This window comes from Narcine bancroftii, chromosome 9 (assembly GCF_036971445.1).
Source record: "Narcine bancroftii isolate sNarBan1 chromosome 9, sNarBan1.hap1, whole genome shotgun sequence".
Classification (NCBI taxonomy): domain Eukaryota; kingdom Metazoa; phylum Chordata; class Chondrichthyes; order Torpediniformes; family Narcinidae; genus Narcine; species Narcine bancroftii.
The window spans coordinates 86,159,323-86,180,095 of record NC_091477.1 but is presented as its reverse complement, the minus strand read 5'-3'; the positions used below and the strand labels follow the sequence as shown (position 1 = coordinate 86,180,095).

The following is a 20,773-nucleotide window of genomic DNA, read 5'->3' as shown; positions in this document are numbered from 1 at the left end:
AGCAGAGTAGATCTTAATGGCAGTAAAGCAACTCACTTCAGTTTAGTATTTAATTACCACATCCTTCTGCTAAACAAGATCAGATTTATCTCTGGTTTTAATTTGGCTGACTCCCCCGTCCAGATTTCCAAGAACAATATTGTTTCCAGCTGTTGATAAACCAATCCAAAAGATTATTGAAAAAGTATTTGATTTGGCAATGAATTAAAACAAGTATGAAGGTTGCGGAGGGGGTAGGAATGGTGGTGATTGGGGTGTTCCTGAAATTCCCAACTTTGCATTGGTCATGTAATCCGCATCAGAATTAAAATCTCATGCTTAATTTAACATGTCTCCAATTGTAATCATGCAACCATGGAAACAAACCAAATGAATGTATAGTTTACTGCAGATTTGTATTTGGTGAATTAACGTACATGTTGAATTGAGAGGGAGTCAGAAATTTGGCTTCTATCCAAATAGAGTGGTTCAAATACATCATAGATTTTACAAACGAAACTTGTAGATGTCATCTGAACCCTGAGACTGGATTACAACTATTCCCTAGATGTTTATTGTTTTCGATACAATATAGTCATACAGAATTGTATAAAGTTAATACCTTTGACATGTCAGCATGCTGAATGTTCTGCAGTTAAGGAATAAGGATGTTTGACTAGAAGATATGCAGCTTCTTGCTGCCACAACTTGATGCACTTTTTAAACACATTTTTGTTTTAGTTTTCATCTTGATTATGATAGAATTTTAGACTCTCTCAAATAGAAGTGGTCTGTTTGCAGCTTGATTTCCTAAATTGTATTGTTCATGTAACAAAGTACAGAATATGATACTGATCTAAGGAACTAACAAGGGGAAATTTAATAAAAACCGAACTTAAGTAATATGATGGCATGGACTCATGGGCCAGAAGGGCCTGTTACAATGTTGTATCTCTAAATATAAAGCTAAATAAAACAAAATTTTAAAATGATTACGAGCAGAAGAGAAATTGAATGTGTCTAAAATTATTGGACAGCCCAAAGCCCTTCAGCCACTCTCAAGAAGTTATACAGGCGTATCAGAGCCAGCACCACCAGGCTGGGGAACAGCTTCACAAGCCCCTTTCACACTTGCCAGTGATCCCAGGAATCAAATGCCAATCGGCCTTTAAAGTGGCAAGTGTGAAAGTAAAATCTGCTCACCGCAGGCGTCAGATGACATCAGCTCATGCTGGGATTGCCGGCCTTAACCCCTAGTACAATCCCAGGTGTCTGCACACACTGGTATTGAGATCAGGCAAGTGTGAAATGGGCAGCAACATTGCAGGCACTATTGATTAAAGGTAGAACAGACCAAATGCTGGGGATAAATGCTTGCAAGTGTAAAAGTGTTCAGCAGTGTCCTGGTTAGGAGTGGTGTAGTGTTAAAGGCCAAACCCTCATCCCTATCCCGGGGCAACGAACGGCTGATTTACTGGGGATGCAAGTGTGAAAGGTGTCATAGCTTCTTCCCACGGGCAGTGAGAATGCTGAACACCAAAGGAACTGCTCACGTTAACCATCTCATGAGCCCATTTCAGATAGGCAAAAACAAGGGATGTAAAAGCGGAAAAAAATCCGTCAAAACTCATAAAGACCTAACTCTGAAGGTGTGGAGGTGGTCTCCAAGCCGCATAATCCAACCCCTCTCCGGGAGGGATAATCTCCACAATGCAGCCCTCCGCCTATCTATCTGAATTGGCAGCTGCGCTAGGTGTCTGTGGGTGAGCTGATGATGCCGTCAGCCCGCGACCCATCTCCCCACTTACCCCTCTCCCTCCAAGTCAGGGGCAGTGGGAGCAGTCAGGGCAGCGGGGACCATCGGGGGCGGCCAGTGCGGGATGGGACAGCCACACTGGGTTGCTTCGGCCTTCAGGGCTGCTCTCTGTGGCTCAAAACATGGGAGAGCAATGGCCGTCTTCCCTACCCATAATCCCCCACGCAGCTGGAACTGTTCTGGGAACCATAGAGCGGTTTCAGCTGCGTGGCGTACTATTGCACTCTTAACTTTCCTGAGGGCAGTAGTTGTTGAACTGACAGTGACAGCCACATTCTATGAATGAATAAAGTAATTCTCAAGTTTAACCAAATGTAACCTATAAATCTCTGTGGCAATTAATTACATTGTGTCATTAAATGTGGAATGCACAGCTCTTTGATGATTCCCTCTTTTATGCAGAAAAGCTTTTTAATTTATTTTTTGGTTGGTAAGGTGACCCTGTTATTGATATGCTAAAGCTATGCTTTACTAACCGTACAAAGTATGTGGCAATAATCAATCCATTAGTAACATGGTGTCAAAATAGTTTCAGTAAATTAATTGTGTATCTATCAGTCAATAAGGAATTCACACAAATTAAAAAGATTAATATCTTTCTCATGCTGAAATAAGCCAAGGCAATATTTTAAAATTCTGATCATTCCAGCGGATGATGTAACATGAAAGTCTTCTAGAATTTCCAAATAAAATACTTTCATTCTGTATACAAAGGCACATAAAACTCACAAAATGAATCCAAAGTCTGGGGGCTATTTATCATCAGGGAAGAAGATGGAAATATTGATGGTAATTGGTTAAATGAAGAAAATATGAAGAGAAGCATTTTAATGGAGCTTAATACAATCTTTTGTGACCCAGAGGAATATTTTAAAAATCTGTCAGATTTTTGATGTGTTTTGAAAACATCATCATGGAGGAGATTTATTTTGTAGATTTCAGGGTATTTCATCACCAAAGGAGAAAGCAATCACATGTTCAGGTGATAGCGAAACAACTATGAGAGAGTGTGTGCTGGGGAGATTAATTAGTTCTTTAAAAAGCAGATAGTAATTTTTATCAGCACAAAATATATCAAAAGATTATAATAGAATTGGAATTTACCTGCTGGCACAGTTGGCCAAGGGCATATTTCCATGGAGTAGTTCTAATCTAGAAAACTATGTAAACCTGCCAACAAAATATACATCCTTATTGAGCCCTAAAGTGAAAAATCCGGCTCTTCAGCTATCATTTACAAGTGACTTACAAGAGGAACCTGAAAGCACTTCTCCTTTCTACTCCATCATTTTACATTCTGAGTTTCTTTAATGACTTTCTGCACTTTCACCTTTGGAAATGGAAGTTTTCCACTAAGTGCAGTGAGTTTACGTGATTTCAATATAACGATTGATCTGTGCCTACCATTTAGACAAATGTTTTTAGCATATATTGGTATTATATTACTTGTCTCACTCAACAGCTAGATGAATTGAGGGGAGCCATCGTACATCCATAAGGAGTACCTAATGCTGACATTTGGTGAGCAAAGTTTCTCCGTGTGTATGTATGTGTGTGTGTATGTGGAGAAAGAGAGAGATACTCCAAATGATATTTCTCCTAAAATCGCTAAATGTCTACTGATACTGAAATATATTTTGATTTAACTGGGTGACCAGTTAGCATAGCGGTTAGTGCAATGCTGTTACACCACCAGCAATAGGGACTTGGGTTCAAATCCAGTGCTGTCAGTAAGGAGTTTGTACGTTCTCCCCATGTCTGCATGGGTTTTTCCCTCGGGGCTCTGGTTTCCTCCCACCATTCGAAATGTACCGGGGGTTGTAATGGGGCAGCGCACAATCATTGGTCGAAATGGTCTGTTACGATACTGTATGTTTATATTTAAAAATGTACAATTTAAAATTCCTGCTGGTTTGTTAATATACGAAAGAGCATTTCTTGCAAGTTAATATTATAATCCCTTTTTAAGTTGAGTTTTTCTTCATTTCACTGTCAGCTGTAAATGCGTTTACACCTAATATTTTCGTGAAAGTATTTTAAGGATTAATTTATTATAACTATATGGTTTATTATAAGTAAAATTTACATATTGATTTAAAGTTTAAATTCAGTGTTTGCGCTCCCACGATTTTCCATTTTGTTAAAAAAGTTAACAAGGGCCTTAGCATTTATGCAAGTTACAAGTTTCCTGTGTTGAAACTTGTAGTAATGGTGAATGACCTGACACCATTTTTGTTTTTAACTTTAATTGGGGTTGGAAGGCAAAAACATAGAGTTTAACTATTGTATCAAAAGTGCTGTGGTCCAACAGTATTCAAAAAGAGCACCCATATTTTCTATATCTTCTGTCTTTCACTCTTTACCCTTTCATAGATGAAGGCAGCATACTTCAATATCTCTTCTGCGAGTGCAGGAGTGTTGATGTGTGGCTATGATGTAAATGCACTCCAGTCATGCATCCCTTGTATTTCAAAGGATTTATGACTAGGCACCAATAGCAATACTAACTGGACCATTGAATAATTATTATTCTTATTTTAATAATATAACTACCCTACTTGGGTCAATTGCAGCTGCTTTCTGAAGTTAAGTGGCTTTTTAAAGATCAATGAAGCTTAAAAGATCAGAGATAATCTAAAGCAGTCAAGTATTTAAGATATGGATCTATGCTTCCTTTACTTTCACACTTTCATTGTTCCAGAAGACATAAACGATTCTCCTGTCACAAATGTGAAAAATCAATGTAATTCCAAGGAGAATGCTGTTTATGAAACCAAGTTACCAGTTAAATTTAATGTTGTTTCGTTTTGATGAAAGAATGAGACTATATTAAACAATGAAGATATTTTTTATTTTTAATTGAATGCAATGAGAATCTGCAACAGCTGCACTAATGGCCAGTTCCTATATTTAAGCCTTTCAAACAAGTTTTTGTAATCTACATTAGTACATAGGCTCTGTGACCTGTTAACTCTTCAAGCTTAATATTAGCCATTTCCCTTCTCTTTCAAAAACAAATTTTTATTAGTACTCAGCCTATGAATGGACATGAAGGGAAGGCTGCACTTTCTCTGGGAAGAGTATTTGTCCACGGGGCAACTGGGTATCACAACAGTTCATCTATTCCAGAGCCAAATTTTCACTGAACTTTGAACAAACAAGATAACTGGATGAATATTTGGATCTGTCATTTTCAATCAACCTGCTCTATTTTTTTTTGTATCACGATAGAAGGTGATTTCAGTAATTGGCTGCCCAATTACACCCAAATTAACTTACAGCCCCATATGTTTTGGAGGGTGGGGAGAAACCCCCTCAGACATGGGGAGAAACCCCCTCAGACATGGGGAGAAACCCCCTCAGACATGGGGAGAAACCCCCTCAGACATGGGGAGAAACCCCCTCAGACATGGGGAGAAACCCCCTCAGACATGGGGAGAAACCCCCTCAGACATGGGGAGAAACCCCCTCAGACATGGGGAGAAACCCCCTCAGACATGGGGAGAAACCCCCTCAGACATGGGGAGAAACCCCCTCAGACATGGGGAGAAACCCCCTCAGACATGGGGAGAAACCCCCTCAGACATGGGGAGAAACCCCCTCAGACATGGGGAGAAACCCCCTCAGACATGGGGAGAAACCCCCTCAGACATGGGGAGAAACCCCCTCAGACATGGGGAGAAACCCCCTCAGACATGGGGAGAAACCCCCTCAGACATGGGGAGAAACCCCCTCAGACATGGGGAGAAACCCCCTCAGACATGGGGAGAAACCCCCTCAGACATGGGGAGAAACCCCCTCAGACATGGGGAGAAACCCCCTCAGACATGGGGAGAAACCCCCTCAGACATGGGGAGAAACCCCCTCAGACATGGGGAGAAACCCCCTCAGACATGGGGAGAAACCCCCTCAGACATGGGGAGAAACCCCCTCAGACATGGGGAGAAACCCCCTCAGACATGGGGAGAAACCCCCTCAGACATGGGGAGAAACCCCCTCAGACATGGGGAGAAACCCCCTCAGACATGGGGAGAAACCCCCTCAGACATGGGGAGAAACCCCCTCAGACATGGGGAGAAACCCCCTCAGACATGGGGAGAAACCCCCTCAGACATGGGGAGAAACCCCCTCAGACATGGGGAGAAACCCCCTCAGACATGGGGAGAAACCCCCTCAGACATGGGGAGAAACCCCCTCAGACATGGGGAGAAACCCCCTCAGACATGGGGAGAAACCCCCTCAGACATGGGGAGAAACCCCCTCAGACATGGGGAGAAACCCCCTCAGACATGGGGAGAAACCCCCTCAGACATGGGGAGAAACCCCCTCAGACATGGGGAGAAACCCCCTCAGACATGGGGAGAAACCCCCTCAGACATGGGGAGAAACCCCCTCAGACATGGGGAGAAACCCCCTCAGACATGGGGAGAACATACAAACTCCTTACAGATGGTTCAGGATTCGAACCTGGGTCGCTGGCGCCATTGTAGCATTGCACTAGCTGCTGAGACTTTCAGAAAAATTGGTGAATTTTAGCTGAAGCGCCAGCAATTTTATTTGTTTTATGTTTATGCACCAGAAATTATAGTGATATGCATTGGTCCAACAGATGCCCACCTTACCATAAAGTGCTCATCTCCGCAAATTTTACCAAAAATTAGACTTTACTCACTGTAAATTAATTGCGAACAGAAAGCTGTCCAAAATCTCTTCGCATCCTCAGTTTTGCATCCATCCATTTCTATTGCAGTGCCTTGTTACATTCATTTCAAATTACACTATTGCTACTGCTGTGGCATCTTGTCTTTACTTTCCCCCCACCCCCCCCCCCCTCCTTGTTGTTTGAGGGGCTTCCCCTCAGTTTTAGCCCTCCAATGCCTGGTAACAGAAGAACTGTGGTCCTTCCTAATAGTGCCCTCATGTTGGCTACACCAAGCCTCAGTGAGTCCCTCAATATGTACTCCTGCAGTCTGGAATGTGCCAGTTGGCAGCATTCCTGCACAAACATTGTGCTGAAAGACCAAAAGGTTTTGGGGAGATAAAAATACATCTTTTACAAGATTGATGGTCTTCTTGCCTTGCAGATGTCTGGCTCTGTGGGCATCTCTGGGAGCAGCCCATAAATCAGAGAGTCCTCTGTCATGTAGCTGCTGAGGATCAACCATGATAAGGACCCTTGCATCCTTCTCCACATACTCTTTGCGAATCTGCATTTTGCCAAGAAGTGGGTGACTTTCTCCATTCCACCACAGTCATCTCGGGGAGTACGTGCTTTGTGAGTGATGTCCTTATTATACAGGACAGATCTGACCGGGAATGCTCCTCTCATCACCAGCCAGGCTGAATGTTAGTGCTTGTTGCATGAGAACTGCTGATGAGGCATTCCATAATCACGCCACTGAATCCTTGTATCTCAGTGTGCGCAGGACATTTTATGCTGGCTTCTGCCCGATCGATATCATCAAAGGTATTTTGGGGGGGGTGGGGGGGAAATCTTTTCCATGAAGGATAGGTGGTGTGCCAAAGTCCAGCTAACTGGGACATTGTGCAAGGACCACCCTTCATAGCACCTGGGACAGGTAGAATTTCAGCATATAGAGGCACTTAGTGCCATTGATCTTTGGTTCCACATACAGCCTGATGAAAGTGGACATCAGGATGAGGGCCACATTGGGAACGCTCTTGCTCTGTTGTCTTATACGTGGCAAAGTTTGGATCTTTCCATCTTGAATGCCGATATGAATTGGAAGACCTCTCTAGTGATCGCCAGGGCAGAAATGTGGAGGATAGCAGTACTGAGAGTGCCGAGCACCTAATGACCTGGTCCACAATATTGGAATTCAATATTACCAATATATATTAGAGAGAATTGTAGTCAATTTCTCAGTGATCCTTATATTTTTCTCCTTTAAGTCTTTAAGGTGAAAGAAACCTATACGAACATTTAATTTTTTGAGGCAAAGTGTCATTTTACCTTCTTTAGATCTAGACCTCTTTAACAAGCCAAAACACTGGAGGAACTCGACTAGTTTCGCAGCACCAATAAGGAGGTAAAGGTCTATTACCAATGTTTCAGGCCTGAGTCCTTTGTCAAAGTATGAGCAAAAAGCAAGACTGCAAGTTACTACCTTGTTAAATCCTTGTGACACAAGTTAATTATCTAACTTGTTTGCATGTTAACCATAGGATTGCATAATTGGTGATTTGTAGCAGTGTTTATTGGTTGGTTTACCAATTGTAATCTCATGAAAAACAACATTAAATTAATGCACAATCCATGCACTCCACAGTCGTGTACAAGGCACATTATAGTCCTTACCGAAATTGAAAAGAATGAAAGAGGTAACAATTTCATCTTGTCAATTAAAAGCACATTGTCAGCAACTCTTTCTTAGGCAGCATCTTTTCTATAGTATATGATTTGTTATTTTTTTTAAAAGTGCAGTAGATTGGTAAATAATGGAGTCAAATTGGCAGATAATCTTATGACACTGTCATATATGCACAGATTGCTGTTGTTCTGCAAGAAAGACCTGCCTGAAAGACTTGTTATGTCAAAAGTGAAGAAGGGTGCCAAGGACTTGGATAGGGTGGACAGCCAACACCTTTTTACCAGGGTAACAACAGCAAATACTAGACGATATCTGTTTAAAGCAGTGGTTCTCAACCTTTTTCTTTCCACTCACCACTCATATACCCTATGCCATAGGTGCTCTGTGATTAGTAAGGGTTTGCTTAAGGTGGTATGTGGGTGAAAAGAAAAAGTTTGAAAATCACTGTTTTAATTGTCGCTAATTGACTCATGTGCACGCTTTCATAACTCCAAAGGAAGTGGGCCAATGAGAATTTTTCTCAAGCAAACTATTTCAGTAGCAATTGGGTCTAAAGCAGTGGTTCTCAACCTTCCCTTCCCACTCACGTACCACCTTTAAGCAATCCCTTACTAATCATAGAATACCTATGACATAGGGATTACTTAAAGTGGTATGTGATTGGAAAGAAAAAGATTGAGAACCATTGGTTTAAAGTGAGTGAAAAATGTTTGGCAGAGATACCACAGCTAAGTTTTTTTTTCACCAAGAATGGTTGATGACTGGAAAGCTTTTTGCTTGAGGTGGTGGTGGAGTCTGGAAGAAATTAGATATTTAAAATACTCTTTGATAGGCACATGGATGCAAGAAAAATAGGTTATTGATATGAAGTAGGAAAAAGTTAGATTGTTGTGGAGTAGATTTGCATGGATCAGCACAATGTTACTAGCTGAAGGGCCTGTACCATACTATAATATTCTATATCATCCCATGGAGAGATGCCTGTCATGACCATTTTGGAGAATTCACTAAGATGTTTGTCAAAAGCCATCATTCTCATCCTGACTCGTGTAATCTAAATGCATTAATTACATACATGTAGAATCATGTGCAGATGAAGGGATGAGAAACACTTTAGGAACCCACAAAACACTAAGAATTTATGCCCGATAATTAGCTTCAATTTGGTTCATATTTATTTGAATACTGAATGAATTGCAATAATATCAAGCACTCATTAATTCCCCTCAGACCATCCAGTTTCTAATGATGCAGCCAAAAGGTTTGTATGCAATTTTAAAGCTTTCGAACATAGAACAATACAGCACAGTACAGGCCTTTTGGCCTTCAATGTTGTGCCAACCCATATACTCTTCCCTTAAAAAAAAGTAAGCCCTCCCTACCCTGTAACCCTCTTTCTTTCATCCATATGTCTGTCTAAGAGTCTCTTAAATGACCCCAATGTTTCAGCCTCTATTACCATCCACGGCAAGGTATTCCAGGCACCCACAATGTTCTGCATTTTTTTTAAAAAAGCTTACCCCTGATGTATCCCTTAAACCTAACTTTGTACATATGTCCTCTGTTGTCTGCTGATCCTGCCATGGGAAACGGATGTTGGCTGTCCACCTATGCCTATGCTCCTCATAATCTTGTAGACCTCTATCAATCTGCTCTCATCCTTCTACGCTCCAACGAGAGAAGTCCCAGCTCTGCTAACCTTGCCTCATAAGACTTACTTTCCAATCCAGGAAACATCCTGGCAATTCTCCTCTGAACCCTCTCCATAAATTCCACAACCTTCTTATAATGAAGTGACCAGAACTGAACACAATAGTCTAAACGTGGTCTCATCAGTGATTTGTAGAGTTGCAACATAACCTTGAACCTACTCTTGAACTCAATTCCCCATTAATGAATCCCAGCATCCCATAGGTCATCTTAACTATCCTATCAACCTGTGTGGCAACCTTGAGGGATGCATGGATTTGGACCCTAGGGTCCCTCTGTTCAACCACACTCTTAAGTAACCGACCATTAACCCTGTACTCAGCCTTCTGGTTTGTCCTTCCAAATGCATCATTCCATGCCTGGAATGAGTCTCTCATGGGGGGATCCTTGTCAAATGTCTTGCTAAAATCCATGTTGACCACATCTACCACCCTACCCTCATCAATTTCTTTTCTTACGTCCTTAAAAAAAAAACTCCCTTAGACTCGTGAGGCACGGCCTTTCTTCACAAAGTCATGTTGACTAATTTTGAGTAGGCTGTACTTCTCCAAATGCTCATAGATCCTATCCTTAAGAATCCTCTCCATTAGTTTGCACTAATGGAGTCTAAGACTAGTGTAAGACTCACAGGTCTATAATTCCCAGGATTCTCCCTATTATCTTTTTTAAACAAGGGGACCACATTTACCATTCTCCAATCATCCAGCTCATCCCCTGTAGCCAAAGCGGATTCAAAGATCATAGCTACTGCCTCAGCTATCTCTCTCACTTCCAACAGCAGCCTAGGGTATATCACGTCCGGCCCCAGGGTCTTATCAGTCTTGATGTTTTTAAGAAGATCCAACACAACACTTCCACTTCTTTAATCTCCACATTGTCCAGCACACAGGCCTGTTCAATTTCAATCATGATCAAGGTCCTTTTCTCTTTTGAATAGTGATGCAAAGTATTCATTTAGGACCACCCTAACATCCTCTTCCTCCAGGCACATGTTGCCTCATTTATCCTTCAGCAGTCCCACCTTCATTCTCATTATCCTTCTGTTAGAATGCCTTGGGGTTCTCCTTATTTTTATATCCCAAGTCCTTCTTGTGCCCCTTTTAAGCTCTCCTATGTCCTTTCTTAAGCTCCTTCCTGGCTACCTTTTGAAGCATTCCGGAGTTGTTTGTTTTGTTATGAATCATGGTTGAGCTAACATGTATAAGGTAACATCCATTCTAACACAGTATTCACTCCAGCCGAGCTGTTGATGTATCACAGTGTTTGAACACTCTTGAATTTGTTATGGTCTTGTTTGCATGAGAGAGTAGAGAGACAGCCATTGAAACAAGTGCAAAGTCAAGATTGATAACCAAGAACTCACCTGAGATGATGAGTGTGGTGAGACAGGCAAAATGAGTAGAAGTAGATTAGATTGGTGCAGTAGAAATCTAATACTAAATGATATCTTGTTTAAATTGGAAACGTTGTCCACATGACCAAATGTTTTCTGAGAGAGATATGGAATATTTTTACCTTGCAATTACATGAAACACTTTCAAAAAGACTGGGTAGTGAGAATTTTTTTGCAAACAAATAATGACTCCGAAAATGTGGGCCAGTACAATTGCAGAGTTGTGATCTGGGGATTTTGATGACATAAGAACAACTGTGTAGATTTATAGTTTAAAAAGTTAGATTACATTAATTTGGGTGACGTGGTTAGCGTAGCGGTTAGTGCAACGCTATTGCAACCCAGGTTAAAATCCATCGTTGTCTGCAATGAGTTTGTACATTCTCCCCAATGTCTGCATGGGTTTCTTCTCGGTGTTCCAGTTTGCTCCCGCCCTTAAATGAATGGTGGCTGTAGTTTAATTGGGGTATTTTGCACTGTCTCGTGGGCTGGAATTGTGTGTTTTATTGTGCAGTGTGTCTTAATTAAAATGGAAAATTGATAAAACTGAGACAAATACAGCAGGGTATGTGATGTTTTGGAGGAGTTGGAATTTAATGTGGTCATTGAGAATCCCATGATTATAAATAACTTCCTAGATGAATTGTGGCCCAGAATTGATAAATTGCAGTCTGAAATTGGGGCCTGTGATCCAGCATGAAAGGAAAATGCTACCTGGGGCATTTTGTTCCTGCAGTTATGATCTTTGGATTGATTATCACAGAATTAGTCAATTAAAAGAGACAAGAAGGTGTATTTGTATCTGCAAGTGAGGCAGGTATTGGAATTCAGAAGGTGGTGTTGGATTAGGGTAAGCCTATGCACCTTTGCAGCCTGTGTGAATTAAGGAAGCATGAGCCTTCTGACCAGAGCACAATGGTACAGTGCAGGAGTGAAAATCGATGTAGAAGTGAGATCTAAGGTGATAGATATGTTCTCTGGAGTTTTTAGTGCAAGTCCCAAGGGTTAATGACAATTTGGGGGTGTCAAGTTATGGACTTTTATATAAAAGTGCTAGAGAAACTCTACAGGACAGAGTATGGGGCTTGAGAGAAATGTGAAGTGGAAAGACCAGGTTGGTGTGATTCTTTGCGGCAACCAATGACACAGAAAAAGCAAAACAGGAGGCTGCACTGAAGGAGTATGAGCTCGATCCAAATAATGCTTCAAGTTGTAATGGGGTCAATAAACTCAAAATTGAATTTGTGGCTCAAAGATTGGTGGTGGGGGGGATGAGTTTAAAATCAAGGGGGCACTGGGATCAGTACATGGGCAAGCGGGAATTGTTCCAGTGGGACAGGATTCATTTGCTTTGAGTTTGAAATTAATGTCTTACTGAATTGATTAATTAGGACTATAGTTAAGACTTTGATCTAAATAGTTGGGTGAGAGAGTGAGTAATGGTGAAAGGAAATTTAGAAAGGTAAAATAAAGAAGAGTGATAGTGCAGGAGAACAAAATGGGAAATGATACATCGAGACTGTCAAGGGACAACGTATACAAATGTAACATGTTCAAGTAAGATTAGAGCATGGTATAAGACAAAATCACAGCCTATGCGCAGAATATTCATAACAAGACGACTGAAGAAAAGGCACAACTAGATCCAATATTCACACTGAACCATGCTGACCAAACAGCTTTCAACCTTGTAACCACATAGAAAAATGTAACCAAATTTTCCAGCATGTATAGTTTTTATGAAGATGTACAAAAATAGAAATGGAAGAGGACAGACCCTGATCATGAAGAATGGGATAAAGGCAACAGGAAGAATGGACCTTGATTCACAAAATCAAGGTGCAGCATCATTTTCAGTGGAGATATGAAACAGCAAGGGCTAGAAAATATTGTGTATGGACCCCAAACAGCAGTGGTAATGTTGAGCATAATATAAAGCATGAAGTCAGATGTACATGTTAAAAGATTAAGGTCATATAAAAGGTTGACCACTTTCATTCCTGGGAAAGGTCTGGATTCAGCAAATTGACTTGAACAAATTGAAACAAACCAATTTGTTGCTATGAAATTTCAGGGATGGTGGATTCTGAAGCTGAGACGTCTACCATCTGGGGTCATAGTCTCAAAATATAGGGCAGCCATTCAGGATCAAGATGAAAAGAAAGATCTTCACTGTAGATCTTTGCAATTCTCCACTCAAGCAAGTTATGGAGGTCCAGTTTCTCAGTATATTCAAGGCACAAATAATTGTTTGGATGCTGAGGAAATTGAGCACTATAGGATCAGTCCTGGAAGGTGATAATGAAGCAAAAGATCCTCCTTTGTATGGTGGAACGTACATGAACAGTTCTGCTCCCATTTCTTGTAATTTTATGTTAAATATGCAAGAGGGTCATGTATGATAATGATAAGCCGACATCGTATGTGATGTAAACATGAGATTGCTGTTACTAATCTAAAATGGAGTGTAGAGCCAAGTTTTATAATTAGACTTTCCTGGGGATTATTTTACATCAAATGTTCCAGTGCTAATTATTAGTTTGACCCACAGACCACCTCCAAATACATAAGTCTGTTATAATGTTTGGCAGGGTGGAAAATGCCCTTCAAGCAGAGTGAGCAGAGCTTGAAGCAAAAAGATCTTGCTTCAAGGTTGTATTCTCCTGTGGTTGTTGTAATGCAACATGGTCACAGCCCTCTTGATTGAGTTTCTGAGCAATCCGGACAATTTTGCAGTGACCAATGCCAGAAAGTACAGATGTAAATATCTTGTCATTAAAGCTTGTGCTTTACTTTTGCAGCCAATAAGATCATGTAGCCTATCTTCATTCAGGCATGTTTTAAAGGTATCCAGAGACTGTGTCTCCCAGAATGTTTTATATCTAGTATTCCCTAGTTTACTTGGTATCTGGTACATTTGGCAGATTTCTTCATGTCTTACTGCCAGCTTCATTTAAAAAAAAATGGAACAGTATTATTTTCCCCTATGTCTTGAAATGTAAATCAAGGTTATATTACCCACTACATGCTAGTTTGATCTTTTTGATTAAGAACTATTGGTGTTTAATATTGAAATGCAAATCATTCAATACCTGTAACCAGCTCTGAGTAAGGATCAGATCTCCACATTCATGGTTTACAGGTGCAGAATGACCTTTTGTGGATTCCCAACATCTTTTCTCTCAGATCCCAGTGTCTGCAGTATTATGGAGGTAAACAAGAAAATCTGCAGATGCTGGGGTTTAGTTCTGGAGTGCTCCTCTCCCTTCAACTTTTTCTTTCTTCCTTCCTCTCATCCTCCCCCCAACATTTATATTCCAACATCTGCCACATTCCCAATGAAGGGCTTAGGACTGAAATGTTGATGGCCTTTTTCTTAAATGTTCTAAATGTTTATTTAAATGTTTAAAAAATTATTTAAATTTTAAATGTTTATTTAAAATTTTAATCGTACAGCATGGTTGAAGACCCATCTGGCCCATGAAACCCAATTAACCTGCTAATCCCATGCATTTTGGAGGGTGGGTGGAAATGCTAGATCACCTGGGGTGGGAGAAAGAAACTGTTCAGGACACTGAGAACATCCAGTTGAAGATTCAAATACTGTTGCACTAACTGCTTGCTAACCATACTTCCTGTGGATGCTGTGTGACCTACTGAGTTCCTTCAGCACTTGTGTGAATTGCATCTGTAATATTAGTAGTCTTTTGGAGCCCAAAAAGAAGTTTTTCCCATTAGAATTTAGAAAGTTTTGGATAATAAAGCAGTCCTTAGTTTGGCTTAAATGTGTTCAACAATTTGACTCTATCTACAAGGGGAAACTGTTAAGATTCAACTGGAGTTTGCCTAGTTATAAAGAGATTTCAATGCATCAGATTACATTTCTGCATTATTTTCTTGAGAACTAAGCAAATGAGTGTGAGCAACTGGCACTATTGCGTTGGAATACAGCTGTTAAAATCATTGCTTTCGAATGCTCCATGCTAACAGGACAATGTGCTTCACACTTTCCATTGGTCTAATTTGACAGCTTTCTTTGCACATTGAGCTATATTATTGGTTTTGGATTGTGTTGTTTGATGCTGAGAAGCTTTGATCCTTGGCCATTATCCATTGTTGTGGTTCCTAACTTTTTTTTGTCAACACAGTCCGGAAATTGCTGAAATGTAGGCAAAATTATCTTGCAACCTTGCAATGCTAGTACCATAAATCTTAGGCATCTAGGTTCAAAGTTTGAAGTCGGGCTTAGGTCGATTGATAGTTTCAGTTAATCTATACATGTTCCATCAGTAGAAGTTTATCTAACCAATTAAAACTCTTGATAATTTTGTAATTGTCAAGGAGGATAAGCAACCATAAAGAATGAGTTGATAATCTCCAGATGACATGTTGCAACTCCCCTTTTTCACTTTTATTCAAATCTCTGTCTGGGTCAAGAGAAATACAGTCTAGTGACAAAAAATTATGACATTCTGAGCAACAGAACTATTTAATCTGAGACACAAAAGAACTGATGGCATGTAAATGCTTTGCATTCCATCTCTTCACTCCTCTCACTACTTGCATTAACCTCCATATCTCTTCCATTAAAAATCAAGGGTTATCCCCTGGTGGGAACTTCAAAAGTGTTATTGGAGCTTTTTCTACAAAATTAGATAAATAACACAGTAACATTTCTTTCTTTCAGCTTGTAAAGTTGGATATTATAAGGCCTTGTCGACAGATCCAGGCTGCACAAAGTGTCCTCCACACAGCTTATCCATTCATGAAGCGTCTGCCTACTGCATCTGTGAAAAGGGATACTTCAGAGCTGAAAATGATCCCTTATCTATGCCATGTACAAGTAAGTTTCATGCATGCTTTGAAATTGGTCCAAAATGTTTGATTTTGTGAAATGCAATTAGATTACCATTTCTGCCAAAAACAAAGAAATTTGGTGCAGTGTGCACTAGAGATCTAATACTGATGAAGTTAAAATTTATTTAAATAGATTTTCATCATTAGACAAACAACAGGAATGCCAATATATTTAATTCAGTTTTACAATTTAAAAAAAATAGGAAGGATATGCAATAACCAGGTGCTCAGCCTGAAAAGCCTGATCACTATTAGATAGTAGAATAAAGTAATGGTGTGTACCCCACTGGAGTATATTTAATCATGTGATGTGGGAAAGATGCTGATTTAAGCAAAAAAGAACCACAGGAAATGACAGAATTATGCTGATTGAAGAAGATTTTGTAAGTGGGTAGAACTGTCGATAAAAGGAGTTTCAGAATTCGGGGTCATAATAGATAACAATTTCTCAGCCTTTTATGGTTTTCAAAAATCATCTTTATTGGGATCCATGCTGCATTTATGACTGTAATGGAGCAAAGGAAGAAAGCCAGCTCTGGGCAGCACAGTGGTATACCAGCAGAGCTGCTGTCACAAAGCTTCAGTGACATGTGTTCAATCCTGGCTTCTGGTGCCGTTTGTATGGAGTTTACATGCTTTGTCTGTGACTTGCTTTTGAGATCAAATGCCTAGGCTGTGAAGAGCAATTTCTTGTTGGTCAAACTTGTGTTCAATTAATCCTGAAGGAAATGCTGGGTAATACACAAAACGCTGGATCTTCTTTCCAGGAGACATTTAGTGATTAATATTCCAGGATAAAAGGAGAGCAGTGAATTCTTGTTAGCTTATGCAACAATGTTTTTGCACATACTGGGCTGTTTTTAGAGAGTCAGGTAGTATTGGTCAAGATGGTAGGGGAGAGATATACAATTTACCAGAGTGGATATAGCCATTGTTGTAATATCCTGATAATATTTGAAGATAATGTTGGATAAAAGATTAGCACCCATTGTTCATTACAAGCTTCTACATAACTATAAAAGATTGAAACTGTAACATTGAAAGTATAAAATTAGACAAAAATGCCTGAAAAATATTGATTGTGTTAAGGGGAGTCCTAAGCACCTGGGCCATAAAACATTTATAGTTATTGATTCAAGGCAGCTCATTAACTAATCATTATCAGAGAATCGTTCCCTCCCAGCATGAACTGTTTTCCTCAGTGTCCTGGTTTCCTCAAACCTCAATTGGTGACCATAAATTACCCATAGTGCAAGTGAGTTTTAGGAGAATTGTGGAGGGGGTAACACAGATGATGTTATGAATGTAGCCCTTAAAAGGATTAAGTGGGGGAATGGGATGGATAGGATTGCTCCAGGAGGTAGCATGGACTTGATGGACTGAAAATCCTCACCAGAAGATGACCAGTGTTTCATTAGTTGATGTGTATGATCAATTGAATTTATTATCCCCATAATGGAATTTGAAGCTACATCCACAGATGACAGCAAATGAGAGGGCTGTTTGAATGTTAGACATGGAGGATCTGTTTGTTCAGTACCAATGGACCACCTGCCTCAGAAGGGCAAGTTTCTTCAATAAGCCAGTATAATCACAAAGAAAATCAAAACTAAGACTTCAAGGTTTATCAAAGTAAGGTCAAGTAAGCTGGAGTCTGGAATTTACAACTGCTTAATTATCTCATTAGACAAGGAGTATATCTAAAACAATAATCATAATTCGTGCTGTAATTCAATGTAAACATGAATTTAATTTTTTTTACAAGAAAAGAAATGTCAATATTATGTTGCATTGGATTAATTTGGTATCCGTTTATAAATCAACTTTGAAATGAGTTGCTAACACTAGATAGTAATATTTAGAATACATTTAATTGGGTTGTTTAAAGTTATGAGAGGCCAAGATAGGGGAAAACAGGAAGGGCTTGTTTCCCTTTGCAGAAAGCTCAATAGCCGGGAGGAATGGACTTAAATTAATTGGTGGAAGGATTAGAGGGCAGTCTAGTTTTATTTCCCCAAAAGAAAGGGGTTTTGATTTTTTTTTCCTCTAGGAATATGAGATTTCAACTCACTTCCCAAAGGAAGTTAAAAGCAGGAAACTTCAGTGCATGTAAAAAAATATCTGGAGGGATATATGGAGGAATGATAGTTTACATGACTCTTAACCAAGAACTGTTAAGTGAGATTAACGAAGTCTGTGTCTACCATGATGTCTACAGATTTTCATGTTTTACTTACACTTAAAGTTGTGATTTTGTTTATATAGCTGGCATTGACATGATGGACTGAATAGCCTCCTTGAGTGCCATTAGTCATTTTTATTCTTAAAAGCAAACTGATTTCTAAAGTTGGTATATTCTGGTGTTTTAATGTTTGCAGTGTGGACTATTTTTACCTTTAGTTACATACTCTGTTCTCTATAATTCTGTTATTCCTTTCCACCTGAAACATTAAATGTAAATCTGTGTCTCATGTAGAATGATGAAAGATGCAGAATGTCAAAGAAACCATTGCTAACAGGTAATGTAATTTGAGCATCACTGTTTGGAAAAAAGCAGCCTCTAGCAAACTAAACACTTTTCATATCTGTTGAAGGAAATCTGTAAGTGGGGTGATTTGTGGATCTGTCAGGAAAGAAAAAGAAACAGTTATCCTTTGAAAGGATTAATGCAACATACTTCTGTTGTTTATTATCATAGAAACATGCTTTTCTGTTGTAATATTGACAAAGATTTCTCTTGTGCTTGAATTGATCACAAGAGCCCATACTTAAGAACATCAGGTATTGACCAAAAATTATGATGACAGAAGTATGAAATTCATAAACTCCCTCTCAAAACAAACTTCAATAGTATGCCTTTCATATTGGGATCAACAATAGATAAGATGATTTAATTGAAAATGTTCTTTTATTTTGGTTGCAAAAATTGGTTGCAATCTAAATCTGAAACTGTTTTCCTCCTCTACACCAATCCGGAGGCAGTCCTCCTGTTTCCTGACCAGACTTCATCTACGAGCTAAATGTAATCTGTTGGAGGATCGCACTGGGTTGAGTTGCATCGGTGGTAGAATGTTGTAGACTGAAACCAGTCAAATGCTACCATTAAGATGTTGATGATCTCTATACAGGGTCCTGACCTGAAATATTGACCATTTCTTTCCATGGATGCTATCTGACCTGCTGAGTCCCTCCAGTTTCTCATTCCAAGATGACACTTTATTGTGTCCATAATCTGATAAGAGAGTAGTCACAAATGTCCAATTCCTACAGTCAGCTTGGTTGTAGCAACCTATCATTTAAGCTAGCAGGAGCAACTAGCTCAAAATTTTATGGCTTCAGCAGTATCTATCGGGTTAATCTTGCACCTGATGACCCGCTATTCGCTTTTCAAAGTGGCAGCCGTGTCCAATCCTGAGTTTTCAAAAGTACTTAATTGGCACCAAATGAGATATCTCAAGACTGAAAGGCACTATATAAATGCATTTTTTTTAAAACAATTTAGCCATCTGGAGCCCAATAAAGCATTATTTTAAAGCACATTATACCACATTAAAGTTTGATTTCTGGGTGATAAAACTTATCAAAAAATGATTATTTGTTTAAAATAAATCAGGACTGTATACTATTTTATGTTTAGACATCAATCCATTCAAATAAGTAAAAAGCATGATCAACCCTAAATAGTTGGGTGAAAGTAGCAATGAGTGACTAGTTCTACTTTGCATTTCTCCAAATCTAGGCATTGACGCAGCAATGCAAGATGGTGTTATGTCAGTTTGATTATTTTTGAAATAATTTCCTTAATTCTCTCACAGTACTAGTAATAACGTTGCACTCTTCTCACTGATCTTTACTCTTTAAACCATTAGCAATCGCCTAGGCTGAGAAGTTTTATGGCTCAGCACACAATGCTTAAGTTTACAATTTTATTGGATATGTGACATTAAATGTGTGGTTGATGAAATCTGTGGAAATTCATCTGCACATGTGACCTGTTAACACACAGAAGTCTGGGCATTCAGGGTCAATCAAAGTTTGCAGAAACTCTTTGGATGGCACTTCCAAGGAAGAAGCTGGTCTTCACAACAAATGTTAGCCCCAACTTGACAACATCTAAAAGGGACCTGCCCAACAGCTTAAAAGTTAGCCCTTGTTGGAAGTCTACCTTGGATTCTCCACCATTGTAGCAAGGCCTAATTCTGACCAAATCCCTCAACTCTGCTATATCTAGGATTTAGTTAGCTAACTCATTTAGAAAATTTTCAGGTGACTTTAAAATTGATGGTGTAGTGGAGAGTGAGGACAAAATTTAGATCAATTGGGAAGGTGGACCAAGAAGTAACAAATTAAATGTAACTCTAACAAGTGCGAAATGTTGTATTTTGGTGAGTCAAACCAAGGTAGTACTTGCATAGTAAATGGCAGAGCCTAGAGAGAGTTGTAGCACAAGCTGCAAAGTTGGGGTATAGATTTTTTTTCTCTGAAAGTTACAACTCAAGTGGACAAGATGACGATGAAGGCATGTAGCATTATTGCCTTTATTAGGGAGGATAATGAGTACAGAACTTTGGATGTCATGATACATCTGAATTAGTTATTGGTAAGACTGGACGGAGTACTCTGCAAATTTCTGGTTGCCAAGGATATCATTAAGTTGGAAGGGCTCAGGACTAGATTCTTCAGGAT

At 39.6% G+C, this 20,773-nt stretch overlaps 1 protein-coding gene across 3 annotated transcripts in view; it reads left to right on the top strand.

The window, feature by feature from the left end:
- The window catches only part of epha4l (eph receptor A4, like), a 115,079-nt gene that overhangs the window by 26,810 nt on the left and 67,496 nt on the right, over nt 1-20,773 (top strand). The window contains exons 4-5 of one of the 3 annotated variants that reach the window (XM_069896690.1): nt 15,918-16,073; nt 18,564-18,606. In XM_069896690.1, the coding sequence (XP_069752791.1) occupies nt 15,918-16,073; nt 18,564-18,568 (161 nt within the window). In that variant the 3' untranslated portion in view covers nt 18,569-18,606. Of the gene's footprint in view, nt 1-15,917; nt 16,074-18,563; nt 18,607-20,773 lie in introns of those variants that run through there. The other 2 variants (XM_069896689.1, XM_069896691.1) reach the window with 2 other exon arrangements.